At 52.0% G+C, this 27,941-nt stretch overlaps 11 protein-coding genes across 11 annotated transcripts; 5 read left to right on the top strand and 6 right to left on the bottom strand.

The window, feature by feature from the left end:
- Positions 1-37: 37 nt before the first annotated feature.
- BO95DRAFT_357352 (glutaredoxin family protein) lies at positions 38-355 on the top strand (the record flags this gene model as incomplete). The annotated part of the gene is made up of 1 exon (XM_025582350.1): positions 38-355. The coding sequence occupies one exon, from the start codon at positions 38-40 to the stop codon at positions 353-355; it is 318 nt and encodes a 105-aa protein (XP_025444764.1).
- Positions 356-1,109: 754 nt separating this feature from the next.
- On the bottom strand, positions 1,110-2,052 carry BO95DRAFT_408732 (uncharacterized protein; the record flags this gene model as incomplete). The annotated part of the gene is made up of 2 exons (XM_025584116.1): positions 1,449-2,052; positions 1,110-1,282 (listed from the first exon to the last, which is right to left on the bottom strand). The coding sequence occupies exons 1-2, from the start codon at positions 1,567-1,569 to the stop codon at positions 1,110-1,112; spliced, it is 294 nt and encodes a 97-aa protein (XP_025444763.1). The 5' UTR covers positions 1,570-2,052.
- A 450-nt stretch (positions 2,053-2,502) lies between these two features.
- On the bottom strand, positions 2,503-3,941 carry BO95DRAFT_60733 (uncharacterized protein). The gene is made up of 2 exons (XM_025592087.1): positions 3,608-3,941; positions 2,503-3,527 (listed from the first exon to the last, which is right to left on the bottom strand). Exons 1-2 carry the CDS (start codon positions 3,756-3,758, stop codon positions 2,620-2,622), a joined length of 1,059 nt encoding a protein of 352 aa, XP_025444762.1. The 5' UTR covers positions 3,759-3,941; the 3' UTR covers positions 2,503-2,619.
- A 978-nt stretch (positions 3,942-4,919) lies between these two features.
- Positions 4,920-6,534, bottom strand: erg27. The gene has a single exon (XM_025592088.1). The coding sequence runs from the start codon at positions 6,164-6,166 to the stop codon at positions 5,048-5,050; it is 1,119 nt and encodes a 372-aa protein (XP_025444761.1). The 5' UTR covers positions 6,167-6,534; the 3' UTR covers positions 4,920-5,047.
- A 1,632-nt stretch (positions 6,535-8,166) lies between these two features.
- On the bottom strand, positions 8,167-10,833 carry BO95DRAFT_440576 (endopolyphosphatase). The gene is made up of 2 exons (XM_025585993.1): positions 10,259-10,833; positions 8,167-10,203 (listed from the first exon to the last, which is right to left on the bottom strand). Exons 1-2 carry the CDS (start codon positions 10,437-10,439, stop codon positions 8,438-8,440), a joined length of 1,947 nt encoding a protein of 648 aa, XP_025444760.1. The 5' UTR covers positions 10,440-10,833; the 3' UTR covers positions 8,167-8,437.
- Positions 10,834-11,659: 826 nt separating this feature from the next.
- BO95DRAFT_408725 (DUF3237 domain-containing protein) lies at positions 11,660-12,775 on the top strand. Its single transcript, XM_025584115.1, has 8 exons — positions 11,660-11,728; positions 11,794-11,821; positions 11,881-11,915; positions 11,992-12,131; positions 12,200-12,218; positions 12,289-12,391; positions 12,449-12,468; positions 12,525-12,775. The coding sequence occupies exons 1-8, from the start codon at positions 11,687-11,689 to the stop codon at positions 12,645-12,647; spliced, it is 510 nt and encodes a 169-aa protein (XP_025444759.1). The 5' UTR covers positions 11,660-11,686; the 3' UTR covers positions 12,648-12,775.
- On the bottom strand, positions 12,701-13,767 carry BO95DRAFT_440573 (uncharacterized protein). The gene is made up of 2 exons (XM_025585992.1): positions 13,449-13,767; positions 12,701-13,315 (listed from the first exon to the last, which is right to left on the bottom strand). The coding sequence occupies exons 1-2, from the start codon at positions 13,605-13,607 to the stop codon at positions 12,860-12,862; spliced, it is 615 nt and encodes a 204-aa protein (XP_025444758.1). The 5' UTR covers positions 13,608-13,767; the 3' UTR covers positions 12,701-12,859.
- Positions 13,768-13,994: 227 nt separating this feature from the next.
- Positions 13,995-15,196, bottom strand: BO95DRAFT_440572 (emp24/gp25L/p24 family protein). The gene is made up of 4 exons (XM_025585991.1): positions 14,883-15,196; positions 14,509-14,716; positions 14,250-14,437; positions 13,995-14,187 (listed from the first exon to the last, which is right to left on the bottom strand). The coding sequence occupies exons 1-4, from the start codon at positions 15,078-15,080 to the stop codon at positions 14,170-14,172; spliced, it is 612 nt and encodes a 203-aa protein (XP_025444757.1). The 5' UTR covers positions 15,081-15,196; the 3' UTR covers positions 13,995-14,169.
- Positions 15,197-15,737: 541 nt separating this feature from the next.
- Positions 15,738-16,147, top strand: BO95DRAFT_429623 (uncharacterized protein; the record flags this gene model as incomplete). The annotated part of the gene is made up of 3 exons (XM_025584901.1): positions 15,738-15,839; positions 15,869-15,976; positions 16,052-16,147. 3 exons carry the CDS (start codon positions 15,738-15,740, stop codon positions 16,145-16,147), a joined length of 306 nt encoding a protein of 101 aa, XP_025444756.1.
- Positions 16,148-18,066: 1,919 nt separating this feature from the next.
- Positions 18,067-19,168, top strand: bgt1 (1,3-beta-glucanosyltransferase Bgt1; the record flags this gene model as incomplete). The annotated part of the gene is made up of 4 exons (XM_025584900.1): positions 18,067-18,323; positions 18,393-18,650; positions 18,715-18,875; positions 18,930-19,168. The coding sequence occupies 4 exons, from the start codon at positions 18,067-18,069 to the stop codon at positions 19,166-19,168; spliced, it is 915 nt and encodes a 304-aa protein (XP_025444755.1).
- Positions 19,169-21,003: 1,835 nt separating this feature from the next.
- BO95DRAFT_429621 (putative myosin class II heavy chain (MHC)) lies at positions 21,004-27,721 on the top strand (the record flags this gene model as incomplete). Its single annotated transcript, XM_025584899.1, has 2 exons — positions 21,004-21,061; positions 21,141-27,721. 2 exons carry the CDS (start codon positions 21,004-21,006, stop codon positions 27,719-27,721), a joined length of 6,639 nt encoding a protein of 2,212 aa, XP_025444754.1.
- Positions 27,722-27,941: the final 220 nt, after the last annotated feature.

Raw genomic sequence — 27,941 nt, 5'->3', positions numbered from 1 at the left:
CTTTCGCGGTGCGATTCCTGGTAGCTGTGCGTCAATCATGTTTCCCACTGCCATTCGTCTCTCCAACGCTGTGCGCGTCACTCTCTTCACCCGTGCTGGCTGCGGGCTCTGCGACACAGCCAAGCATACCGTGACTCAATTGCACAAGCGACGTCCCTTCGAGTACACCGAGACGGACATTGCTCTTCCCACCAACAAGCCTTGGAAGGATGTCTACGACTTTGACGTTCCAGTTCTGCATGTGCAGACTGTGAAGGGAGATGCGACTCTCTCCGATCCGAAGAAGCTTTTCCACCGATGGACCGAGCAGGAGATGGAGACGCTGATTTCCGAGGCGGAGAACCAGCAATCGTAAATGCATCAACTTCATTCAGCTATGCTTGCAATTTTGCATACATGACGAGCGATGATGCTACCGGTCATGGCTAGTTCAGCAATCATTGCCTGCTATTAGCAGGATCGCGCAGCACGCTTGATCTCGAGCAATGGCACGAGACGTGAGCCGAGCCACCCTTTAGGCAACTACAGAGCTACAGATTTCGTTGTCATCGATCGCATTGTCTGGATCAACATGGCACATACAATGCCTGGGTTACAGTCTTAGCTTTACCTCCGCGCAAATGTCTGTCACCAGACAGTTTTGTGGACGTTCCACAGATTGCGCTGACAAGACGATGGGCAATTGCTCATCAGTATTGTCGACCATATTCGAATGTCAAATATGAGACCTAACATCGATACGGCGCGTACCCCAAAATTCAGAATGAAAATTTCAGGTGCCTTGCCTGTCAGGGTAGTGCAATCTGGTATGCTCGCACCCTGGTCAGCGGTCTTCTCTTCAGCCTCAGGAGCCCAACAACCTCTAGCTCAATTGGTATATCACCCTGCAAGTATAGCTTATACGATAGCATTCAGCAAAAGCAACAAGAGTCTCTCAATCTCACCTCATGACACCACCTGAAATAGAACAATATATTCTCCGTATCACATAGCAACACTACCACCACCACCACCACCACCACCACCATCACCATAAGCCCAACCATATACACCCAACCCTCACACTCCCATCCTCCACCCATCACCCCACTTTCCTCAACACAAAGACCCTAACCAGAACACCCATGACTCCCCTCCGTCGCCGGGTCCTTACAACCCCCCGCACACAGCTGCGCATGCCCCACATCCCCCGGATTCTTGCAATGGAACAAGATATCCGCTAGATCGTCATTCTCCAGCCCGGTCCCCTGCAGTGCCGTCTTGAGGTCATTCTCCGTGAATCCTGCACCCACCTAGAGCGTCAGCATCATGAATCTGTACACCACAGCTTTTCATTCCCCCTCTTGTGGTTCCCGCCCACGAACAGAACCGCCTCCCCGGGGAAGAACCACAAGCATTTAGAAACCAAGCGCCCCCTCAATCGCAGTGGCAGAGAGGAGAGAACTCACCCTTCGAACTCAACAGCTTATTAGCGCAGTAATCGAAACTCGGGGTGCAGGTTTTGTCGGCGAGGGTGCTGGTGGCGAGGGCTAGGAGGCCGGTGAGGAGGAGGGTTGTTGTTGGTTTCATTTTTGGGTGGGGAACACACCGGGAAGAGGTTGGGCTGAAGAGGGGTTCTTGTGTGATTTTGTGGAGAACGGTTTGGTTGGGTTGTGTTGTTCGAACTACATCGGGGCTTGGGGGAAGGTCGTTGTTTATGTAGACGTTTTGAGCTGGTTGGTTTTGTTTGGTTTCGTGGGGAAACAGGGGAAACAGGGGAGAGGCATTCTTTGTGATGTTGGTAGGAGGTTTCTATTTACTACGTACCCATATCTCCGAGGCAGAAACAGACAAGGTGAGTGGAATGCGGAGGAAAGGGGGACTGGGACGACTGGAACGCGGCGGTCCGGGAGTTGGTATGTACATGTCGTAACTACGTAGGTCCTGGACCTGCTGGACTACAGCTAAAATGCCATAAAGCCTTTAGGATCTGGATCCCAGATACCGGCTTGCTCCATTCTTCCAATTGTCCGCAGGAGCTAACCAGGTATAAGACGAACGGCCATTCCATGTGGCGCGCCTGGATTTCACACCATACACATCTTCTATGGAAGACATGAACTCCCCAGATAACAGACATTACTATATATATTATCACTATGGGCTGATGAGTCACCTCTCCGACACCGAGAGACCAAAGCAGCCAGGCTCTAGTTACCCCAAGAGCTAGGTACAATCCGTCCCATTCGCAGAAAGACAGACCATTCTGTGCAGCCATTCCCCCTGTGAACAGAACGTGAACAGAACGAGTGTATATCCATGGAACCCAACATGACAGACCCCAAACCGCATCCAATAGAGTCCATCGAGAAAGCAATGTACACGTCAAAAGAATTACATCAGGCATTATAAAGCTCAAATGGAGCTACTCTGAACAGGAAATTATGAGCCGGACCCAGCCGGCACAAAAGAAATGAAACCAGAGGCAGACATTCATGGCGGAGGGTAAGGGTGCACAATGCCAAATTGCGAAGAGGTTGGCATTTCTCGTTTCGAAATCTAGAACTCATGCGTCCGAGTCCACGATGACGGGAGCTGACTGCCACCCACGGTGAACTCATCGCATACGTACCAGCAGAACTAAAACCACATGACGCCAGCGACTATTGCAAGCACAATGGCCATACAGCTGCCACTGCGCACTCGCTCCGGTTCAGCTTGATGTTCAACAACCTTGGACTGCTCCGTAGCAGTCAACGTCGCGGTCGGAGGGGTAGTGGCCTGCACGGACGCATCGATTGTTTGGGTTAGTGCAGATGGCTTTTGCGCAAAAGCCTGCCGCTGGGTCTCGTCTGTTGCCAATGCTGGGGGCACGGCATGTTTCGTATGAGATTCGTTCCGCGGATCCCAAGGCTGAGGGGAACCATCCGAGTTCATTACTTCCGAGCAATTAGAAGATGTTGTTGCGGCGGTATTTCGGAGCCCCTGGCGGCCTATGACGGTTTCTATATAGTCGTTACCAACACGGCAGGCCTGCTGCCATGAGGTCAGAACACATGATAAGAACCAGCTCGGCAATTCAACAAGTTTTGTCGTGTCCAGCATCGTACGCCCTCCTCCTTCATTACCGGATGCCAATAGGTGAAAATCCTCGTTGTGCGGAGGCGTCAGATGGACTGAGGTGTTTGCATGGTGCGGACCAAGGCGCGGTGATGTTTGATCTGTTACAGGGGCGTCGCTGTCAGAAGGAAAGGAAGGAACGGCTTGCGGGTCGTCTGTTTGCCGGGTGACCAATGCCTTGAAGGCACGTACACCGCGCCTGAAGGCCGACGACTCTTGAACTGTATATGTCACTGGATCACTATCGAGGATCGCCGCCGCTTCAAATGAACTCCGGGGAGGCGCATCCGTGAGCGGACGCCGTGGCCGGGATTTCCGATCGAGGTACGTCGAACGATCTTCCTCCAATGACCACGGCCTTGGTTGTCCACCCACCATTCGTAATCGTGGTCGCGCATCGACCAAGCCAGCCTTATCCCGGGAGACATCTGCAAGAATCCAATCGAAAGACATTAGTCTGAATACTGCGACAAGCGATGAAGCGAAAAGAGGAAGGGCACGCTCATACATCGAGGTTCACTGCGGAGATATCCAATGTGCCCGAAAGGCAGAAGATAGTCCCATTCCTTCGCCAATGACGGTACCAGGCTCAGCAACGAAAAGATCAAGAGAGCGAGAAACGGAATGGCCCCAGGTTTCTGGAGACCCGACCGCATCATACACAACTCGGCGACCTGTGGGCGCAGGCCTGACTTTCTCTATCCACGAAGACGCGATGTCTGATAGTATAGTCGGAGTATAGTCGGTGGGAATGTAGCGTGATTTGGAAATTTCGCAATCCGGCAGCTTCATCGCCGAAGGAGAAAAGAGACGGATAGGACCAGAAGCGAAGAGAAAAAAAAAATAACTATCAGATGGACTGATTCACAATTCTAGCGCAAGGTCCGGGCGGTACATTCAATTAAGTATATGGAGTATGACCTCGTAGGTGGTTTCTGAATCGTCTTTTCTCTGGCGGACTTGCGTCTAAATTGGAATCCTCTGCGGGTCTCAGGGTCTTGCGCGGTTGACGGCGTATTGATGGGATGCTGGTTTTCCCCTCTTCGTTTCTTGGGCGATGGATACTGTCGATCAATCGGGGCGGTCGGACGGTCGGTGAGCGAAGCGCGCGTCCTGAGATTGAAGCCTCCGAAGCAACGACCGAAGCACAAACACCGCTGCTGCAGGGGAGAAGAACAAGGAGGAGAAGGTTTGACTTGCGAACTCGCCAACAAAGGGCCGTCCGGTCACTTCCACAGGTCTTCCTCAGACTCCCGGAGGTGCAGGAGTCAAGCAACGCAATGACGTAGAAGACCACCGGGTCGTAACGTAAAATCGAGCTCGTCGGGTTCGCAAGCGGATGTTGCCAAGTCGGACTATGAGAGAGGGGCTGTCGTACCTAACGTAAGCGAGGGTCCATGATCTTGTCTGTGCTTGAAAGTGCTTTGGAAGATGTCATTACCGGTTTGGACTTGCAACTAATTGATACGTGACGCTGAAAGGACTGACATCTTGGGTTCTTCTGAGGAATGATAACGCCGTTAAAATTGGTGAGGGAACGAGCAATTGCTCCAGGCAGACATTTTGGAGGTCGTCCGTCGTATGGAAGAGAAATTCGCACGTCACGACTGGAAGTGCAAACACCCGCAAACTTTCAGGGGTCTGGTCGCCTCAGGCAGGATTTCTGCTGTCGCTTGAAGCTTCCACCCTGAGTTACTCCGTACGTGCTCCGTACTGCCATGGTTATCCACTGCAGATTCATCCCGAGATCATTTGCTTCATACACAACACTCAGTGGACCTATAGACAAGGAATGAAAATAAAAATAAAAATAAAAATAACGCAGCGTAACAGTAGATAAGCCTCCCCAGTACCGATCGAATCTAAACCAACACATGGAACAAGTATATACAGATCATGAGTACGTATACAACAAGAACGGAGAGGTCCAAGTTTATCAGAACAGAGATCAAATAGGGTTGACCATTGTCGGATCAGGCACGGCAGGCGGCAGGGATTCAGCGCTCGTCGGTTTCACTGAAGGTGCGGCTCTAGAGAAGGCTGTCGTTCGAGAAGACGGCGTGCGGGATCCGTCGCTTCGGGACTGTTCATCTCTGGGTGTCTCAGCGACAGTCGTACTGCCTGCTGTACTCGCCTTCCTTACACGTTTGACCATCTTGCCTAGTATCCCAACGATCTCCGCGGCATCCTCAAAACTCTCATCATCCATTCCCTCCTTCGCATTGTACACATCCGCGATGGCCTTTTTCGCTACTCGTCGACAGGCAAGTGGGTCATGGAGGCAGTCATAGAGGTAGGCGGCATACTCGAGCTTGATCGATAGCCGCAGAGGATGCGAACCCGGAAGAACGCGTTCCGCCAACAGTACCGCATAGTCGAAGCATTGCGTAGCCGTCTTGGTGTAATCAATCGCTGGTAGGAGGAAAGCCGACATTGACTTGGGCGGCTGAATTGGAGCAAGGCCTGGAGGAGCCTGTGTGACTCTGCGCCACAGCGCATTGTCTGGGGCTGCGGCCGATGCATCGGAGACTGAAATCATTTCGGGTCTTGGCTGGAACGAGTACCTCAATTCTGGAGGCTTGTTTGCCAAATCTGCTTTTGCAGTGCTGTTAGAGAAGGTTGCATTGTTCGGCAGATTGTCGATACCCGGTGCATGAATGGCAGGTTGGTTATGAAACAATACAAAAATGTGGTAGAAAGAAGCCCTCAGCTTAAAAGCGAGAATATTCAGTTCCACATACACCTGTACACGCGGAAGAACGCATTGCTCTAAAATGAGGAGACCTTCGCGAGCAAGCCATATAATATGGTAGTAGAGCTGAAGTGACTTGGTTTCACGGGTCGGATCGAGACGTCGTAAGCGTCGTGCACGGAGCAATTTCTTGGAAAGCATGACCGACAAGCCCAGTAACTTGTAGAGCATAGCGGACAGAAATGGATTCTCCAGGCTTGTTGTGGCCGCAAAGTTGCCCAAGGCCTTCTGGTCTACCTCGGAGGAAGCCATCCACAAAACCAATGACTCGGTGTCTATGGGGAGGCTTGCGCCAGTCGCATTAGCCGCATCCATATTCAAGTGATTGATTTGGCATGTACAATTGAGGGAAACCGCAGGAACGTGAATTGGTCGAATCGTGATAGATCACGTCGCAAACACTAGTTCAACCCACCAAGGTTGCCATGCATTGATGTATGAACGCTCAAATGCGGTTGTATGTGGCAAAGACAAAGCAAGGGAAGCGCCAATGCTTACCTAGACTGCGCACGCAAAGAATATATTCAGGACACGATCAGTCTCTGCAAATGCTGCAGCTGCCCATACTCGTGCTCGGCGCTTGAAATGTAAATTGGCTCCCTCGACTAGTCCGGCGTTTCTCGCTGTCCGGCTAAATTAGTGATGGCGGGGTTCCTCACCCTTCAACGTTCGTGCGCTTGATGCCTGTGTTCCCAAGTGGTGCGTATATATCAATATGCAGCCCTAGATGAGGGATTGATGTGCGATTCGTCCGAATCAAGTGGCTGAAAACAGAATGCCGCCAATATCCGACCAAAGAAATATATTACATGCAAGTTAATTATGAGGTACGCCTAGAGGAGATTGTGGCACGAAGGAGCTGCTGTACAGTGAGGAATGGCTTGAGAAGCAAAAAGACGAGTTTTCAAAGGGGAAGAGTAGAGTGTGATCTGTTACAAGTTCAAATTGGTAAGTTGAATTGCATGCATAGAATGAAATCATGCTAACCGATCAACAAACGAATTTGTGCAACCAAAAAGCACGAAACAAGGGAAGGATGTATAGAGAAAAATGTTAGAAACGCAAGGCACAGTAAGAAGAGTAGCCCACGGGATGAAGGCCAATGAGTCTGTTGTTGTATTCGTGGAGCAATTCTCGATGCATCGTGCTACCAGAAGCAGCAAGGCATTGACTGCACCGCCCCGCCAGCTTGCTGCCTGCGATGGCGGAGAAGGGTATGGTCAATGCTACTATCGATATCAAGATCGAGTATGCTATTGCATGAAGCAGACTTTGTATAACAGGGATAATTGACAGAAGATTCAATTGATCATAAAGAATCGATGATATCAGCCACCGTTGAAGAAGTGGATCAGCAGATGCTGCTTCGCAGGCGCGCAGACCTGGGGAGATTATGCCAGGAATAAAATTGTTGTTCGAGACGATGATGCAAGGGCAAGTTATTTGCCCGAATGGAGGGTCTTTGAGGATGCAGCGAAGTGGATGAAGCCCGCTGCGGCATGGGCGTGCTAATTAAAGTAAAGTGAAGGGCGGCGAAACTCCACCATAGAGGCAGGCACTGGACATAGTGAGCCAGTGAGTAAGGTCAAATCCTCGAGACCTAGAACATTCATTGATCAGGCGTCAATCCCGCTTCGTTACTCTTTCCGCCCCAAGGCGGAGGAAATCGGGCACGAATGGGAGGAATGGCTAGTAGCATTAGCAGCATCATACTCGAAAGTAGTCCAATTGCCATTCCCATATTATTGATAAACTGGCAAAAAGACAAAGTGGCATGTTGGCTGCTCCCGTCCCCCCCAAAAAAGACCAAGCCATGAGGCGGGAGGACAGCGCATCAACTAGTCCGATACGTGTCAGAGCCCAAGTGCTGAGTTTCCCTGCCTTGCAGCTCCTGGCCCAACCGGGGCGATGAGATAGGATTAGTACGGTGGATCGCCTGTCGCCAGCCTCTCTCTCGGCAGCAAGAGTAACACATGGGCTTTAAAGCCAATTGCAGCCGAGAGAAATCGACCGGAGCCAGACTATCGTAGTGGAATTCTCATTGTGCCCGAGCAAACCGCCACTGAGGACAGTTGCTCCGACTACTCCGTAGTAGAACGGAAAACGTGGGAGTTCAGCGCCCGCGTGCTTTTTAGCGGGGAGGGGGATGATGGCGGCCGGAATGACGACAGTCGGCAGCTGTCTGTCAATCGTGGCATTCGGGTCTTCCGTGCATCTTAAGTTGGGGCTGTGAGGGCACAATTTCACCACCAAGCAAACAGATGAGAAGAAGTTCGCCTCTTTAATGTAGCCAGAGGTGTGGTTATGGTTGAAAGGAAAGGATGATCATTGATGATCATGATGTTACCCCACTGGCAGGTCCGCCACCGCCTTGCTGACCGCTACAAGCGCTATCGCTTCTTGCCATCAGCCATGGTATCTTCCGGTTGTCAAGTAAATACAAATATTGAATTAGTCAAATAGCATATGTGGTATGTACATGCACCATAATTCGTTCAAATGAGCCAAAGATCAGAAACGACACCCAAGGGCCGTAACCTCGTATAATCTCTAGGTACTCATCGAGTGAAGAGCCGCCCAATCCCGTCAATTTATGTCGTCAATGTCGTCGCTTTTCAGTAGGCCAACGAAGGCCCTCGTCACGAATGTCTTCCATACACGGTTCTTCTTCTTTTTCTTCTCCGCTTCGATGTCCTGCTCATTGTAATCATTCTTTGCGTCGAGATCATCCAAGTCGGCTTCATCCACATATTCCAGAGAAGACGACTGGCCCTTGCGGGCTTCCCGCTTGGCGATTCGTGAAGCAAGTTTGAAGAAACTGCGTACAGTGAGGTCATCCATCTTATAGACCCTATCGTCTCGAGTGTTGTACTCCACTTCATAAGCGAATACATCGTCGGGCTTCGAACCAGTAACCTCTTCTGCTTCATCGCCTGTTGCCCCGCGACTTGCCAGCTGACTATTGATTCTAGTTAGGTTCGCAAAGTATTGAGTGTAGCCGAGCCAAGAAAGCGCTTGATTTGAGTACGCCGGTCCCGGAGGTGCGGATTTGGACGGAGGGCCTGGAACTTTGAAGTGGGGCTTCTTGCTTTGCTGTGCCTGTGTCTCAGACAACGGGCTGTCATCCTGCTTTCCCGGAGAAACGCTATCCAGGCTGCTGTGGGAAAATGTATTGGCCCAAGTGGCTGCATGTTCCAATCCAGTGATGTTATACTCCACAACTCGCAGGGTCGGGAAATAGTTCGGTACTACGCTGGGAGAAACCAACGAGACACTGTATCGTTCTGCAAAGGGTCCGCCGATTTTTTTCAAGAAGCGCTTTTTCTGCTTCTTCTTGGACCCTCGGACCGATGCGTCATCGTCGTCGAACCAAGCGTCCATCGAAAAGCTTTTCGACGTGCCCGCTGGAATAGACGGCAACTTCGACCAGTCTTTCCTGAGATTGGAGAGGTAATCGGAACGGGATTTCGTAGACAGCTCATCTGGGTCTCCAGCGCCGCCAAGATACGCGAAAGACTTGTCGACATCGACGATATCCACCTTGTGACTATCCTGAAGCATGAAATGGTCGAGATTCATGTGTCCATAGACACTGCCCACCACAACGTCCCGGAACTGGTGAAGCCACAAGGTATACTTCTGCCAGCAGGACTCATCCCAGTTCCGCTTGGAGCCAGCCCGAGCAGGAGGAACGTGTCCCATGAGAATAGCCTTCATGTGCCTCCCGCGCAACATTTCAAGCTGCACCCGCAGCCATTCCATATGCTCGTAACCTGGTTCGGATCGCGCAGCGCAGCCATCGACGGCCGAATTCGAGTCGAAGAAGTACATTGTGTTCAAGCTGACCACAGCCAGCTTCTCGGGAATCACCTCGGAAATGAACCAGCCACCTTCGACGAAGCTGTGAAGCTGATGCTCGGGTATGAAATTGGACCAGATCTCTCTGTATTGCTTTGTCCATCGATTGGGGCCGGCCTTGAAGATGTTGTGAGGCATGATGTCGTTGTTGCCGAAGGTGGGAATAATCGGAATCGAGATACCTTTCACGGACCGTTCATCCTTGAAAGTCTCCACGAGCTTCTTCGCCACCAGCTTATTCAAGTCGAGCACCTCCTCTGGTTCCCGGGGATTCTTCTCGTCGTTGTCGTGGCGAGCTGAGTCTCCAGTCCAAATAACGAAGTCCACCTTGCCCTTGAGGTTTTTCTCGATCCAGCGGAATGTTTCGTTGATCAAAGTGATAGGTGAGTCGCATTCGGTTCCTTCTGCTCCATAGTATCCAGCCGAGCCGTCTCCTCGATGACAGGCCCTGTCGGGTGACGCTCCGGATTCATAATATGAATCGGGATGTAAGTCTATCCTCAGTCAGAACCGCGCTCTTTGCCTGGTGTCTTGAAGGTTCGGACAAACCGGTTATGTGCAAGAAGCGGCCGGAAAGGCCTCTAGAGGTTGGGTCGACATCGTCCTGCAGCTCGAGCTGAGGCGCATGCAAGAGCTCAGAGTTGCCTAGCGGTTGTTGATCGGAGAGCGGAAAGGCGCACGCGCACGTCGCAAGCAAGAAGAGCGCCGGAAACAGTTGTGACGGAATCATTGGGAGAGAATGAGCTGGAAGGAGGAACGAAAGCCCCGACGATGCGGGTAACCGGTCTCAACCTCGGTCAGTAAGAATAAACATTAAGAGATAGAGCTAAGAGAGGATATGGATAAAGGCGGAGGAGTGGTGAACAAAAAAGATAGAGCTTGAGCCTGTAATGATGGTAGCAATGATAATACCTAGATTGAAAGAAATTGAGATTTCGACTTGATCGATCGCCCGTTAGGCTAAGCTGGAGACTAACGTCACGTCACTCCGTCCACTGAAAACCACCAAAGAGCCCAACCGGGGAAAGCGTCAGGTAAACCTCGGATAGCCTCAGGCCGGGACCCACTCCTTTCGACTGCTGCTGCTGCTGCTGCAAAAAAAACCATCAACAGCATCGCGACTGTGTACGCTGGTCTGCACATTATAAATATGTCTCTTTTCAACTCATTGTCATATGAGGGATTACCGTTAGCTAGTTGAATCACCACCACCACCGCTAACGGACCTAGTAGTGGCTATAGAACCTCGAACTAAATATGCGCGGATGCATTTACTTCAAGCTGGAGGCGTGTGACCCTTGCGGAATGTACCCTAATGTAAGGTACCTGTAGCCTGTGTGATTCCCTGATCCGACCACGTGCCTGCGTCCTCAAAGGCGATTGTAGGACTGTGCATGTTTTGGTGTTCGTAGTGCGGCTCTTATCGGTTTACAAGGTCCTCATCAGACGCAATATCTGAGGTGGTGGTCAAGTGCACAAGTCAAGGGTGCAACTTGATAGGCCATCCTAATCATCATGGATCCATACTAGGACTTCCGCCATCAATATGTGTGTCTGTGGAGAATAGTGTGACAAGTCACTGTTTCAGCAAGCCGCTGCCTTTTTCTTGCCTGCGCAGAGGCGGAGCGAGCATATCTCGAATGCCAGAACGGAGTAAACAAAAGCACATAGTGAGGTTTTCCAAGCGATAACCATTAACACTGATGGAGGTAGTCGTGAGTCGTGACACACCAACGGAGATCAGTTTAGTCAAGCTAATCATCCGATCAATCAGAGCCAAGTAAACATTACCTTACCTACCTACTAGTAGTCTAGAGCTGCATGGTGGATGAGCCACTCTGAAGGGCGATCTCCCCCTTCAGCGAGTGCGGGGCACTGCTCACTCCGAGCTTCCGCCGCGCAGCACCGACGCTCATCTACAACCTCCCCTCCCATTTCCAACTTACTCTCATCAAGTGATAAAACATCCAATACACCATGCCCGGCTACCCTACCCTCCAACCCGCCTTTACGATCCAGGTGATTCCCATCCCCCAAACACAGCCCTTCTACCAACACGATCTAAACAACGTCTCACGCGACAGGTCGTCATTGATGCGCCACTAGGCGTCGGTAAGCGATCTTCCCCTCGTCACGAAGCCAGCCTAAAACAAAGCTAATCGTGCCAAAAGGCAGTGCCTCCCGGCAGAACAGCCTTCAGGTCGTGGTAAGCAGCTCCACTGGCTTCTCGTGTCAGAGGGATCGGGCGTCGTGCTAAACGCTGGACACAATCATGACACCAGCCGATGACCGGCGGCACCATCAAGAGCGAACCTGGCTTCTCCCCCGCTCTCGATGCTGAGTTTGTCGGTGTCGGGAACGACTACATCCACGCGGATGCTGACGGCAAGCACTTGCGTCTGAACGCCCACGCGGTTGCTAAGTATGTGGCTGCCGCCCTCCTTGACCGTGACACAGCCGTTGTGTGAACCATATTGACCCTGACATCAGACCTAAGGATGACGCCGATGTAGGTAGCTTTGCTGTCCAAGAGAGCAGGTCGGAAGTGGGAATCTGACAAGCTACCAATGTCAAACTAGCTCATCTACCTGAATTACACCGGTGTTGTTACGCTGGCCCCGGAGGTCCAGGCTGTCTTTGCGGGCACCGCTGAGGATGGGTCGACGCCTTTTGGCAACGCTTGTGAGTTTATACCGATCTCTCAAGGGTATGGCGATCACTGATCTTAGCATATTACAGTCACCCATTTCACTTTCGAGGTATGTTTTGTTGTTGAGAAGGGCTACAGGATCGTCACCCTGACACAGATGAACAGACGGGCAGCGCGCGCTACAAGGACCTTGAAACCCGCGTCTTCGTCGCCCAGGGACGGTTCAACATCGAGAAGGGCAAGCCGCCTGTGGTCGAGTACCGGGTCAGCCAGGTCGTCCAGGGATAGAAAAATTCCGACTCCCATCCCTAGCTGTTCATGCAATCATGCACACAGTTTGAGTAGCTTCACAAAAGTGAATATGACATTCTCCCTGAATAGACAACAGTCGTCAAACCTCATAATCCATAAGATACATCCAACCTAGTCAAGATAGCACGATACAATAATGCCCAGTCCAGCTTATATAGCCCCCATCCCGGAGAATACCAGGCAGGGACCTAACCCAAGCCCCCAAGCAAAGGCCTCCTCTCATCATCACCACCACCCCGCAACTCACCATCCTCATCCCCCAACCCAGACAAACCACCACCACCCCTCCTCGCCCAGGAAGACCCCAACCGCCGCCTCAACCTCCCCAAACCACCACCACTACCCCAATCAGCACCCTGATCCTCACCACCAGCCTCACCACCCCCAAAACCACAAGCCTTCCTCTCCTTCAACCACCCAACCACCCTCTTCCCCGCCCACGCCAGAAACACCACCAGCCCAAACGCCGCCAACGTCCCTAGCACCCCCCCGACGCCCGCGAGGAACGTAATGGTGCTAACATGACACCCGAACGGCAGCGCCCTCAGCTCCCACCGCTCCTTGGCCCCCAGCGGACAGATTTCGGAAGACCCGAAGGGGGCCAGAATCGGCACCCTGGCGGGATTGGGCACGCAGGCTGAGGACTTTTCATGTGTGTTAGTGATCCGCCGAACGGCGCCAGGCAGAACCCGGAAGATGGATGGTGTAGCCAAGCATATGCACAGCACCGTACAGCACCGTACCGAGTGGCGAGTGGCACAAAAGAAAAGAACTTACAATAGCGCACCAGCCACAGGGGAGATCGCCCTGTAGGCAGTAGTCACATGACTGGCGGCGCCAGCATAGATAGAAGAGATGGTCGTCGGGGATATCGAGGGGGTGGGGTTGATGGGTGGTTGAGTTGGTGGCCATAGCTATGGCCAATGGGGACGGCATTTCAAAATGTCTCAGGTTTTATTTGGATGGAGAAATGGAGGGAGGGAGGGAGGGAGGGTCGTGTGAGCTTTAGGTGGGCGTGGATTTGATAACATCGGGAGGTACGGAGGAGAGTAGAGGAGGGTGTGTCACCGGGTAGGTTTTTTATGAAGGTGTTTATTTTGGGAGGGTTGGTCGTGCGGGGTTTCCCATACCACCAGTCGACCCCTGGTTATGTTTGTTAGCGACAAAAGTACGGGTGAGGTTTAGGAAACGTATTGTGTGAAATTGGGGGCAATTCTGTAGCTGCTTTGGGGCTCGGTGGTGTTTTCGGTGGTGGGTTAGGTTGGGGCTGCTGTCTATTGGCGTCGGAGTTTTCTTGTTTATTGTTGTTCTAGGAGGGTGTCTGCTAATCTGGATTTATAAAATAAGTTCCTATACCTCAGAGCAAAAGTATCATCCAGATGATCTATTTTGACGGAGAGAAAAGTGATATGGAAATAACATGGTAGAAGCCCGGCGCTCCTGCAGGAAATGCTATGATAAGACATCCTTCGAATAATCCGATCGTAAATACATCGCATTAAACCACACGCTTAACCTATATACCGCATACGGTTGTTAAATGGACCTCTTCGACCAGACAAACAGGCTTGAACCTACCTCGAAGAATCTCTTCAACCACCACACCTGGAAGACACCCTCGCCGATCAGCACAGCTAGCTGGAAGATACTCCACCACTTCACCCGGGCGTTGGTGCTCTCAGCGGTGTTCCGGTGTACCCGTTCTCTCACGACAATGTACGACTGCTCATCCTTGACTTGAGCCAGGGCCTCGGACAGTTTGCGGACTAGCATAGGAAATTAGCTCACGGGGGTTCCTGTTCCTCCGATGGACGAGTGCGGGATGTATTCCTCCTACCTTCCGTCTCCAGAGGGTCCTGCGCCATTTCGTGCTCCGGGACGTACACGATGCCATGGACGTTGAAAGACACCTCCTTGGAGTTGGACGACCATCCCTCGTTGCTGAAGCAGTAAACGTATTTTCCGTCCGCGTGGGCGTTGAACGAGTAGTCCTCCGACGAGATTGCGTGCTTGTAGTACTGGCGGTTGTTCAGGGGGTCCTCGACCTAAAGGTGACAAAAGAGTATATCAGCATTGGCTCCGAAGGATCAAGCCCACCACAGAAACTGCGGGCATTCCCAGGCCTGTTCAGAACAGTCCGCTGTCCCTCTCGTCCCCGACGGCGGAGGACCGGCCGTCGTGCCCCGAAGTCACGAAGAGTAAAAGCCATACCCAGAAATCGATCTCCAGGTTGCCACTGCCACCAAACTCCCGGTCGCCGACCTGAAACGTGACCGTCATCTTATCGTCCTTGTGCAGCGACTCGTGGAAGCATTCTCGGGAGTGAGCCTTGAGCTGGATGTTGTGTGCAGTCACGGCGCTGATCCACCCCAGCGCGGTGATCAACAGGGTCGTCGCGGAGAAGCGCATGGTGGGCGATTTGATCTTGTCCTTTTCCGCCTGGATTGGGAAGGTCCGAGGTGTAGGTATTCAAGCCCTGACAGGGAATCGTGGGTTGGTTGTGGAGGGTTGGGCCCGAGACGGTGTCGTCGTCGTTGGACTCCGGGACGCGCAAGGTGGTCTCTGTGCTGTGCTGGGAATTCGAGACGCTCGGACCACCTCTCAATCCAGCCGGCGCTAGTCCCCTGGAGGTATTCTAGAACTATACACACATAACCTTAAGCAAGCTCTCTATGTACTCTACCGAATCGATTGACGTTCCTAACTGTCAGAGTAGTTTTATTGATGAGTTCGAGCTTTTACGAATATACTTCCTGAAATCTCCGATACTGCGCCACATACAGGAGCTACTTCATACGGTCAAACAAAATGCTATGCATGTTTTAGGTGAAGACGAATGAACGAAATGGATGATTGAACACAATGATAAGACATCGCAGATACTTAACGAAGTACCTCGGTATAGCAGGAGCTTACTACATGATCAAAGATGCGGTGTAGATGTGAGGCTGAACCGGCCTTCATAAAAGCCTCTCAAATCCTCTTGGGTTTCTTCGCGCGTGGATACTCTGGGCCTGAAATCCAGGTGTTGAGAACTTGTCCCCGAGTACGACTGTACCTTTGACCATGCCTCTCTATATGATAGATGAAGAGCTTCGCCGGTTTCCGCTCTGGTCTCTCTTGCTGGGTAGACTCGATGTCGAGTTAATGACCCGCGGTCGTCGAGTGGTGAGATAGATGAAAAGCTCTGTTTCCAGGCTATTCTTCCTGTATGTTTCCTAGCAGCTTACTTTGAGTTTTGGAATAGAGACAGAGACGCAATGCTGGGCGAGGAGGGCGAATTTGACCTCTCGGAGACGGACGTCGTAAGTTGGGAGCTCATTGACTCATATGGGACCTCAGATACAGCAAGCTTATTCCCTGACTCCTAGTTCCTACAGAACCCCGTCAACCAGAGCCAGGGGGCCCGCCTCCTCGAGGACCTCAAGGACCTCCGGGGCCTCCGGGGCCTCCAGGGCCTCCAAGACCCTCAGTAGGACCCCCAGGACTTCAGATTCTGATAAACATAAGGGATCTAGAAGTCGTTATAGTGGCCTAGAACCCTATGAGCATCGAGAGACTCGTACATTTCTGGGACCTCGTGATAATCAAGAGCCTACCGGAAATCAAGGAATTATTGGATATCAGTGGCAGCCCCTTGGAAGTCAAGAGCTGCCCATCAGAGATCAGTGGCTCGGACGTGTCAGACCTGGCGGATTTCATGTCTGTCATGGCTTTCATGGTCACAGCTTGAGAGAACATCTGAGAGAGATCTAGTACTCTCAAGACCAGCTGCTCCCGACTCTGATTCTGGAGCATAACGATGACTTTCTGCAATCACCAAGAATTCTCAATAGTCAATGTCAACGGTCAATAGCAACCGGCTATGGTCGGTATCTGTGTGTCAAAGAACGTCGTTTCATTGAATTGATACGTAGCGGGGTGGTATGAAATTCAGTTCCATTTGAATGTCGGAGGATACCCCGACACTATTGCTCTGAATAAGCGTGGTCAGTCATCAAAGGCAGCCCACCGGTCTCGCGCCATCACCTTCGAATCAACGACCTGCAACGCTAGTCGGCGACGGAAGTTGCCGGAGCTGGAGCCGACAAACATAGTATTTTTGCGGGATTTCTTTTTGAGGTCCAGTTCGGCTTTCCGAAATGTCTCGACTATCCAGATAGTGTCCCTCCAAGGTTCGCGCCAATGTGCGTATGCGTTCGAAGTGGTTGTCGTGACATCACTTGAGAGTGGAATGACCCTCTCTGCATTGTGGTTGAGCCAATGTTGAAGCACAATTTTCTCGGTTGTCCACGTTCTCGGCCCTCCGGTAAGACAAAGACTCACCAGACGATCCATCCGACTGACATCCGACGGGAACAATTGGTAGTATTGGTTGAATGAGAATTCATAAAATGGCCGTGTCATACTTTGAGGTGCCTCAATATCAGTGCCCGATTGAATCAACCTAGTTGAATGGGCAGAAATTGTATTTGACCATCAAATCAGAATTCTGATGGATGTGAACGATTGTTGTTTTAGGGGTGGTATGAAATTGAGTCAATTAGCCTGATTGCATCACAGTGAAGTGGAAGAGACTGGTTCATTCAGTCGTCTACATCCCTCAAAGGGTTCATTTCCAAGTCTAGGCCCTGGCATTTGGTGGCGGATCGGCGGAGGCTACAGCCGACAGGACCCCAATTTAAAAATCGAGCGCAAGGGCGTCCAGGGATTAACGGGCGCTTGGCGGCTTTGAGTAAGGCTTGCGGAGTCCCCGAAGCAGGAAGCGGACCCTGTTCATCCTCCTCCAGACTCCCCGGGAAATCCCCCCAAGTGCAAAGATCCACCCGATAGTTTTCCTTCCCTTCTGGCCGTCAAATGGATGCCATTTCCACTCTCATTACACAACGCACTGTGGGTTTCCGACAGGACCAATCTTTTCCTACTTATTGGTAGTAGCAGACTGATCCTCATCCCTTATTGGAGGTTTACCACAATGTGAATGCATGAATTTGCCTCACACCAACCAGCTGGAGGGTCCACGGTTGTTTGCTCTCTGATCACTGACGGATCCATTTATTCATCCCACATTGAATCGCTCCACTGCACTGTCTGTTCCCTGACGTACTGCACAGTGCTTTGTGTTCTTATAATAACTCGGTCAATCCCTCCCCCTTTGATCCTTCCCCCTCCCCAACTTGCTGCTATTTGTGTGTGTGTGTGTGTGCGTTTTCACCTGGCGCTCATTCTTTTTATAGACGCCCTCCTTTCTTTCTTGTCTTGCATCCTTGGCAGCAACAGTTGAAAAAAAAAGGATACTTCCTGTTATTCCGCACTTCGTCCTGACATTCTGCTCTTTTATCGCTCGTCATTTCGCCGTCCATAGAAATCAATCATCCTACCGTTCTATTTGAGAATGCGTATCATTAGCTTGCTGCCTGCCTTGCTGGCCACCATCCCCGCTGTTACTGCGGCCGGCACTCTGGGGCTTGCTCTTGGCAACAAGAACGCAGACGGCAGCTGCAAGGCCACCGGTGACTACGAGGCCGATTTCGAGGCACTCAAGAGTGTGACTAAAATCGTCCGTACCTATTCTGCCAGTGACTGCAACACCGCTCAGAACATCATTCCTGCCGCCAAAAACAAGGGTTTCAAGGTCGTCTTGGGTATCTGGTACGTGCTCGCTTGTGTGACCGTCAAAGGATTTGTATCAGCGGGTCGCTAACCCATACATTCGACTAGGGCCGACTACACTGATTCCTTCAACAACGACTTCAATGCTCTGAAACAGTCTGTGCCCGGCAATGAAAACGTTGTCAGCGCAATCACTGTCGGCTCTGAAGTCCTTTACCGCAAGAGTCTTACGGCTCAACAGCTTTTAAGCCTGATTCAGCAAGTGCAGAACCAGTTCCCCAAGGTAGCCGTGGGCACCGTGGATAGCTGGAACAAGTTCGCCGATGGCACCGCTGATCCCATCATCCAGGCTGGGGTTAGATACCTGTAAGCAGCACCCCCTGCTCATCAATGCTGGGAGTATGCTACTGAGACTGACTCGTGTTGCTAGCTTGGCCAATGGGTTTGCTTACTGGCAGGATGTTTCTCTCGCCAATGCCAAACAAGTGTATTTCGATGATGTTTACGCTGCTAAGGAGCGTGTGAAGCAGATCGCTGGCTCAAATGCTAACAACATCTACTTCGGGAACGGCGAGACTGGCTGGCCGACTGGTAAGTTATTCGTCTATTCAATTCTTTTGAGTTTCGCTCGCTAATAGGTCGTAGATGGAGGATCCAACTATGGCAAAAACTCCGTCGCTGGTACCAAGAATGCTGAGCAGTATTATCAGACCTCGGTTTGTGCTATGCTAGCCTCCAACATTGACGTGTTCTACTTTGAGGCCTTCGACGAGTCTTGGAAGCCCAACAGTGTTGGAGACAACGGCCAGTCAATGGATGAGAAGCACTGGGGTCTCTTTACTGCCGATCGTAAGCCCAAGTTCAACTTGAATTGTCCGAACTAGACGCCTGAAGGCCTCGAGGTTGTGCGATGAGGGGCCCGACTCCGTTTCTTTGTTCTTGTTTCTTTGTCCCATCACCTGTAACATAGGTCTTACATGTTTTACAATTCGCTCTGTCAATCGTCGAAAGCACGGGCCTCAGGTAAGGACCTGACCTTGACGCGGGCTTTGTCCCCGCGAGGTGGTGCTCATCCGACCCGTGACTCTTAAGCTTTCCGCGAGAGACGTAACTTCAATGCAGGAACAAATCTTAATTTGAGATTTGAGATTGATCATTTGGAATCTATGATCTCTGCTACCACGAGGATTAATCAAGATTAATAAAGCAACCTTGGTTACTTTTGAGGGTACCTCCATAGCGAAGTCAACTATGGTTGTTGAAGAGACAGCGTCGATTTGATTGCCGGTACGGAGTACTTGGCTGTTCTGGGGAGGCGGGGGATCCTAGCAACTGGAAGACTGCCGGGCATCAGGACTGCAAGCAACGGAAGTCACGGGCAGCCGATGAACCGTGGTTCGCAACGGACGGTGGTAGGCTGGTAGCGCAGCTTTACCCCTGAGTTCCCTCTCGAACCGCGGGAGAAACCAGCACGGTTATGTTTACTATGGGGAATCTAGGCTATTCGGTCCTGGCAGAGGAGCCAGCGCATTGGAATGCCTACAATACCTACAGCTTAGGATAAGACTGACGGCCGCGCTCTGATCGCGCAGACATGCGGGTCTAGCAGCTACTAGATATGCCATGCCACCCTACTGGAACATGCTTGGAGGCAGACACCAATCTCAATCATGCCCAGCCTTGCAAGTTCTGCAGTCACTTAGTGATTAGTTTATCCTTACTGAGAGAATCACTGAGGGAATAATTAATCAAGAACCAAGGCCACACCACCACCACGTCAATGGCGGTCAAACACATCTACCTAACTACCTCACCATGGAATGAAGTAAGTGGGTGTGAGTTGGCCGACTATTCAATGCTAAGGAAGAGAACTAAACCAGAAGAAGACAGAAGGCCACCACTAAAAGAGAGCTTCTGCTTTGATGGTCCGAGGTTGAGTTTACCGTACCTTACCAGTTACTACTACTCCGTTACTATGTGCATACTAGTACAGATGAAGGTAAATCACTTCCAGTCCGCCGCCATCTGAACCACCTTCCCTCTTCCCTCCGGCTTCACGCCAATCGTGTGTTTTTTTCCCGCCTCATCCTCATTTTCTTTTCGTTTCCTCCCAACCTCAATTTCAACCGTCCTTCCTGCGTATGCGCCATGTCCCTATCAATCGCATACCTGAGGTTATCTCTGTAATTTGTTGTCCGCTACCTCTCTTTTTCTAGCATCCCTCTTTCCCCCCACCTCCCGTTCCATTGGATGTCTAGATTGGGTCATTCGTCCATTGTCGGAGCCCACCGCCCCTGAAGATAATAATTGTTGCCATTCACTCGCGCCAACATCAACACTGACAACACCGACGACAAAACAAACAACACTCACCACCACCACCATAATTCCCAGAGGTACGATCTCAAACAAAGTCAATCTTCCTCCCTCCTGTGTTGATCACAGGTTTTCTGTGAGGTAGTGCCAGTGTTCGAGCTTGCTTTCCATGCTCCATCATTCTGGACAATAAGGGGAGCAGCAAGCAAGTGCTTGCTGCAGGAGACGAAACGGAAGGTGTGTGTCTGTCTGCCCGTCTGCCCGTCTGCCAGTGCTGTCTGTCTTGTCTTGTTTCGTCTTGCCTTGCTGCCGGTCTGAGTGGTAGCTTGGCTGCATTCACTGCATTCAATGCCAAACGTCCCCATCATGCCTCCCCTCTTTTCCCTAAAAGACTAAAATAAAAATGATTTCCCTTTTTCCTTCTAGCGGTGTCGCGTCGCGCATTCGTTCCCCCTCCCCCGGTCATTTCCATGCTTGCACTCTCGTAGCCACACTGAAAATGGGGCAGAGGCTAAACGATCAATGCTTTGGTGTCTACAGATCTAGGTCCCTCCGCATCTTCCGCCAATTCGGCGTTCTCTCTGCCATCGCCGCCGCCGCCATCCTCCACTCAGCCATTCAGCTTCAGGGTTGATTCACATTTGACTGTCCCATTGACCTCGTTTCCTACTTCGCCTCGAGTGTCGAGTTTTTCGACCGCTGATTCCCCTGGCCGGTCAATCTCCCGCAGCGTAACGCCGAACCCCCCGAACTCACTGCCCGTCCTACCCAAATACCGAGGCGCTTGGGAATCATCGACTTCATCACCGGAAAATAGAAGGGCAGAAAGCAGCGTCTACTACACAACCGCCTGGGGCTCGCCGTATGCTGCACCCAGCCCTCGGACAATTTCGTGGTCATTGAGTCAGTCCGCCGTTGCTGTTGATCGTGGTTCCGGAAATAGCTCTCCGGCCTCGATGCGCAGTGGTGTCCAACACGGTCTTGAAACGAGTAACACCGACCTTCTCAGACCTTCTGCCCGAGACAACTCAACCCGACGCCCGTATAGTCGTCTGTTGAGCCGGTCCCCGTTCGGTAGGAAAGGAGGAAAGTCAATCAAGGATTTCACACAGGACTGGATCAATCAGTACCTCTCAGGTCAACCCAGGACTGAGCGTGGTAACTGGCTAAGTGACGATTCGGGAAGCGAGGCTCCCTCGTTCTTCACAGCGCAGAACTTCGCGGAAGACACTTCTGACGATTGGCTGGGCCTGGAACAAGACGCCCGCGACGAAGATCTTCTGAGAACTCCAACCCTCGCCGACTTCGGCAGCCGAAAAGCAGTCACCGGTCGCGGTGAAGGCAGCAGGAGAAATAAGGAGTACCAACACAAGAGAACGGATACGTTGCGGCAGGAAGACTTCTGGGGTTTCGCCTACGATAAGGATCCCCCGTTGATAACCATGGATTCCACAGACATACACACCGCCGCCGGACCGTCGCAACACCAGGCTCCATCCTTATCGATAGAGAAGCCGTTGCCTTCACCCCCGGTGGACGAGGTCAAAGATGCCCCATCGAGTACGGAACACTTTCCAGAATCCATCGATTCCCCGGCTGTGAAAAGCCAGGGATCTGAGCAGAGCATTGTCCAACCGCCCGTGCAACGACAAAGGAAGAAGCTTATTTGGCGGGGGAAAGTATGCAATATCGCGCTACCGTTCGATGACAGACGAGGCACCGAGGAGTCTGGCTACCGACTTTTGACTCTCGATGACGTCGAAGAGCGATTGAGGAGCCTCAATGAACAAGGCTACGACACCCGCGGGTTCAGTGTTTGCGCATCGAATGACTCGACAGATTTGGAATTGGGTGGCTTGAGTCGCCCAATTTTTCCTGATCCAGGAGAAGTGCACGAAGAGTTTGCGTCTGGGAGTTATAGCGTCGGTATTCCTAACAAAGCCGATTGGGATGCGTATGTCGCCTTCCTCCAAGAGGAGAAACTGCGGGCTCTGGGCGTATCCTTGGGAGATGACGAGCCCAAGCCGTCCATTTCACCCGCTATGAGCCAGATGGCCTCGTTCCCTGGCTTAGTGTCGTCGCCCCCGATCCCAACAGCATCAGCCGCTAGCAATCCGTTATCCATGTCTCATCGCTTCTCCCCGCAATTAAACCAACCTGGAAATCCCGCAGCTGGCTTGTGTTCGCTGGCTTCTCCGGCCTCACAATTCAGTATACAAACACCGTTTTTGGGTGTGGATCAGAACCTCATACCGCCATACTCTATGCCGTTTCAACCTACTCCGCCGGCTCAAAATTCCCTTACGCCTCAAAGTTTCTTCAACCCTCGGCAACCTGGCGCTGGTTCCACCTTGCCTGGCACGCTACCTAACCTTACCTCGATCCTGTCGCCCGTTTCGCCTTTGAATGAACAAAATGCTTTCCACCCCGGCTACAACGATCCCGCATTCGCGGAGCCTGGCTATGGGGAGCAAATGGGCCTTCCGAAGGATGTGTACGGCGATCACGATGTGCTTGGTAATGCTACTGAAGGCCATCTGTTACGCCCTCTTCACACTCCCACGGAGAACCTCGATAATTTCCATGCCTCTACTGTCGAAATTGCCCAGCCCACGCCCCGCGGTCACAGTCGCGGCCACAACTTGAGCGAAACACTCCAGAAGGGCCTGGACAGCTTCACTCCGGCCTACCACTTGGAAGAATCTTTTGACAGGCAACCATTCGATGACGGCAATCGCGGACAACATCTGGGCCACTTTGATGGCAGTGAGCTTCTGAAGTCGCAGTGGGCTTTCGGAGGAGACAACATGGGTGTGCAGCAGCTACCGCATCACATGCACCAATTCTACGACGGGAACTATTCTGAAGAGATCGCGCATGAAGGGTCCGACATCGATACCAATCCAAGCCTTTCTGGCACACCTAGGCATGGGCCACATGCCAACAACGTGCCTTGGCATCAGTCCAGACCTAGTGGCAGCTCCTATATTGGCGGACATCGTTCGAAGCTTTCAACATCGTCTCTCAATGTTGACGCTAAAGAATTCAAACCCACTGCAGCGCCGTCATCCCAACCGTTCGCAAACCAAGACAACTCGTTCCAATTCCAAGCGGGCGGGAGTCCTGTGTTTACATTTGGCTCGCAATCTGAATTTAAGCCTGGTAACAATGGCTTCGATACCAAAACTCCCTCCTTTACCCCTGGTGCTTCCAATAACACCACTAAACGAACCACTGGATCGGGTGAATTCAAATTCTCCACAGCCTCATTCAATGTTGCAGCCCCTGCATTCAACCCTGGTGGTAGCACTTACTCTGCCGCGCCGCAAGAATCCACAAGTGCTGGAACCAAGATCTTCAGCGACGTCGACCTTTCCCAAGCGTCGTCGAAAGCCTCTAAGAAATCCAAAGCTATTCCCATTGTACGGCCTGATGATGTCAACGAGGATAACAGAAGCAAGGATGAGGGTGAGCATGATAATGGCAGGCCAGGTCGTCCAGACCGTCACAAGCGTGCTCGCCGTGGCGATGAACTTTCAGAGACCGAAGCCCAGCTTAGCGTGCCTGCTGCGCTAGCCGAGGCGACCAACCTTCAATCCGCTCACATGCGCCAGCCATCCCATACATCCGCTGATGGCAAAGAGAACATTGTGCCTGAGGATGGAGGAGCACTCCCAGCGATCCCGAAACCTATCTCGGCCCAAGACGACAAATTTGCCGAACGGAAGGACACTCCCATCAGCGAAGCTTCCACCTGGATTCCTCAGGAGATGAAGAACGAAAGTGCTGTTGCAGCGCCAGAGTCTGAATCTGAAATCAAGCACACAGAGCCGGAGCCGTTGTATGAAGTCCAGAAATCCATCGAGCGCGACGCTGTCCAAGAAGAGCAAGGGCGAGCTGTTCCGGTACCTGCGGATAAAGTCTTACCATCCACTGAGCTGGGAGCTTCTGTCACTCAGGAACGCTCGAAGAGTTCCGCTAGCCCTCAGGCCACACCGAAACGTGAGCGATTGCCCGAGCCAGCTCATCTGGAAGATGATGAAGACTCTCCCGATGAGGAAGAGCTTAATGCTATTATGGAGCAGCTTAACGACGATTCGGACGTCGGTATTGAGCGGATAAGCACACCTCAGACTAATGGTGGTGTGCCTGAATCTGTCATGCATGTGACCAAAGAAAAGCGCCACGTTCCTGCTGAAATCAGAAGCGAGGCCCCAAGCCCAAGCCCAGGACGTGGCCCAGCTCCTCACACATTGGACGTTCCTAAGCTTGACTTTGAAGCTCAATCGCAGTTCTCCGCCTCTCCATCAAAGGGTGCAGTTTCTGGCTTCCCCTCGCCGATTCGTCAGCTTGTGAGCCGTACCGAGCACATCAGCGATTGGGACGATGTAATCTCCTCAGGCGAAGATGAGAAACTGGTAAACCGAAGCAGGTTCTTTGATCGCCATATCAACGACCTCGTGGGTACAACTATCGACGAACGGCTGGGGCCACTAGAGCGAGCACTTGGGGTGATTCAAGAGTCTATCATGGCTATCCCATCTGGCTCTCATACCAGACTTTGGAGCGCATCTGCCGACGGCGACAATAGCGATGCTGACGACGAAGAGGATGCGTACGAGGAAAATGAGTCGTTCAGTACAAGATCACACATGCGTCAGAGAGAAAAGCTTGATAAGCTGAAAGCGGTCGTTTTGGAAGCACTCGCTGCTCACGCACCCCAGCAAGTCAAGGACGAACACGCGGTTTCCGAACTTGCCCAGCTACGGGAAAGCGTCTCGGCGTTACAAGCCCTGACCATTCAGAAGTTGTCACAGGACCCGGTAACAGAGCTCAGAGAGATGATGCAAGAGTTGGTTTCAAGCCAGCGTGATGCGCGTTCGTCGGAGACGGATGAGGTTCCCGCTGAAAGTCTGATGCTCCAGATTGAAGGCCTGAAGAACATGCTTCGACTATCTGATGAGCGAGCGGACCAAGAGTACAAGCTTCGCAGAGAAGCCCAAGACTCTGTTGCAGAACTTCAGCGGCTTCTCAAGGTGGTTGAAGAAGATGCTGTTCGTCATAGTGAGGCTGCAGAATCTGCTGAGGCCCGGTTGCTGCACTTCAAGGCTGAGAAGATCCCTTACTATGAGACTGTTCAGCACAAGGCCGATACGCTTGAGCAAGAGCACGAAACCTTGAAATTCACTCTTGCCGAACTCTCGTCTAAGAACATCTCGCTCCAGGGCACTCTCGATGAATACCGGGTCACAGCCGACAACTACAAGCGAGACAGCGAGCAATCCAAGGCTGCTCTTGAGGAGGCCAAGGCCGAGAACAAGAGTCTACGTGGCATCGTTGAGCAGTTGAGGACACGCCTCGAAGACGGTATGAGTGTCCGGCAGAACCTCGGTAACAAGCTGGATCGTCTCCAAGAGGAGATGGCGACGGTAATTCGGGACGTGACTCATGATCAATCTTCATGGCGCCGGCGGGAGGAGGAGCTCAATTTCAAGTACAATGAATTGCGTGCTGCTTACGGGCGCGAGACGAAGCTGCGCGAGAAATTGGAGTATGACATCGATGGGCTCGAAGAAAAGGAACGCGAAGCAGCGAAGCTGAAGTTTATCTTCGGTCAATCCCAACAAGAGAATGCAAGGCTTGAAGAGCTGGTGGCGAACTTGCGTCTGCAGAACCACGATTTGGAGCTCAAGGCAGCTCGGTTCGAGCGTGAGTTCAATGAGGCGCGCGAGAGCAGTCGCATCGAAATCCAACGCACCAGAAACTCACTGGAATCGGATCTGGAGGCCGCTAACAGCCAAGTCAACATCGTGCGGGCTGAATTAGAAGCACAGATTCTTCGCCTGCAGAGCCAGATGGACAATGTGCGACTCGACAATGACACGGCTCGGGAACGCTACGAGATGTTGTTGGAAGAGGCGGCCGAGACAAAGGTCAATGCCCTGGCAGCAGCCGCTCAAGCCCAAGAGCTGGCCATTGAAGAACAGCGCCGAAACCACGAACGCGTTCTCAACGATCTCCGGGAACGCCACGCCCGTGCTCTGCACAATGCCTCTGAGGATAGACAGCGAAACGAAGGTCATCTGCTGGAACGGTTGGCGCTGTCTGAAGACAAGGCCAACCATCTTCACGACCGAGTGCAGCATCTTGAGGAAAGACTTCAGATCGCCCAGGAAGCTGCTCGTGCTGCCGCGGAAGCTGCTCAGTCTGCTAAGTCGGGCCCTGCCATCGCACAGTCTGCGCATGCCAGTACGCCTTCGATGTCATATCCCAATGGCTCCATGGTCCCTGAGAAGATTTCCCCTCAAGCATTGAGAGAATCGATTCTGGTTCTTCAAGACCAGTTGCAGCAACGTGAAACTCGCATTGAAGAGCTCGAGCAAGAAATCTCTACCGTTGATAAGGAAGCGCCCAGCAAGATCAAGGAGAGGGATACCGAAATCAACTGGCTGCGTGAGCTGCTTGGTGTCCGGATTGATGATCTTCAGGACATCATCAACACCGTGTCGCAGCCATCCTTCGATCAACATGCTGTCCGCGACGCCGCCATTCGCCTGAAAGCCAATCTACAGATGCAGCAACAGGAGAGAGAGAGAGTGCACTCGGGACAGGCTTTCCCGAGCCTTCCTTCGCTTGCGGAACTGACTGCTTCCCCGCGCTCGCTTCCACTTGCGGCCGCGGCGGCATGGGGCAACTGGCGCAAGGGGAGGGAAAGCGTCGGCTCTGAACAAACACCATCCAAGCAGGGAGGTGCTGGTTCGTTCCTGTCCGGGCTCTTAACGCCTCCTGCCAGCAACCTCCGCCAGGCTTCGTCCAACTCTAGTAGCCTAGCACCAACGAGTGGAAGACGCCCATCGGAGACTCGACCCTTGAGAAACTACAACACAACACCCAAGCAACCGTCCGGGCGCGCGAGCCGAATGCGTGAGCTTCCAAGTACTCCGCCTCTTCTCCGGCGATCAAGCTATGACCACGACGCCGAACCGACCGACTATGCACACAGTTCGTTCCATGAGGACACGGAAAGCACGGCTGACGGTCTGGTATTAGCATCACCGCGAGAGACAATCGATGGGCCTTTCGGACCTCAGATCACATCCCCAACCTCATCATCATCTTAGACTGTCCATATCCTTTCGTCGCAGCTTTCTCCATACTTCATGTTAATAGATAATTTCAGGGCCTCTTGTTGACGAGAAGAGTGGTTCCTTGCTTTTGTTACCGACTTGTTATATCACGATGCATCTCTTACACTCTCTTTCTCCGAAGTTTAACCTTTTGGCCATCCATATCATGTGATTCATTTTGTTGTGCTGTGTGCGAGGCGAGAAATATCTTTGA

The sequence above is a fragment of the Aspergillus brunneoviolaceus genome (genome assembly GCF_003184695.1).
Source record: "Aspergillus brunneoviolaceus CBS 621.78 unplaced genomic scaffold BO95scaffold_16, whole genome shotgun sequence".
Taxonomy (NCBI): Eukaryota; Fungi; Ascomycota; class Eurotiomycetes; order Eurotiales; family Aspergillaceae; genus Aspergillus; species Aspergillus brunneoviolaceus.
The sequence above is the reverse complement of the archived record's forward strand: the minus strand, read 5'-3'. Positions and strand labels throughout refer to the sequence as shown.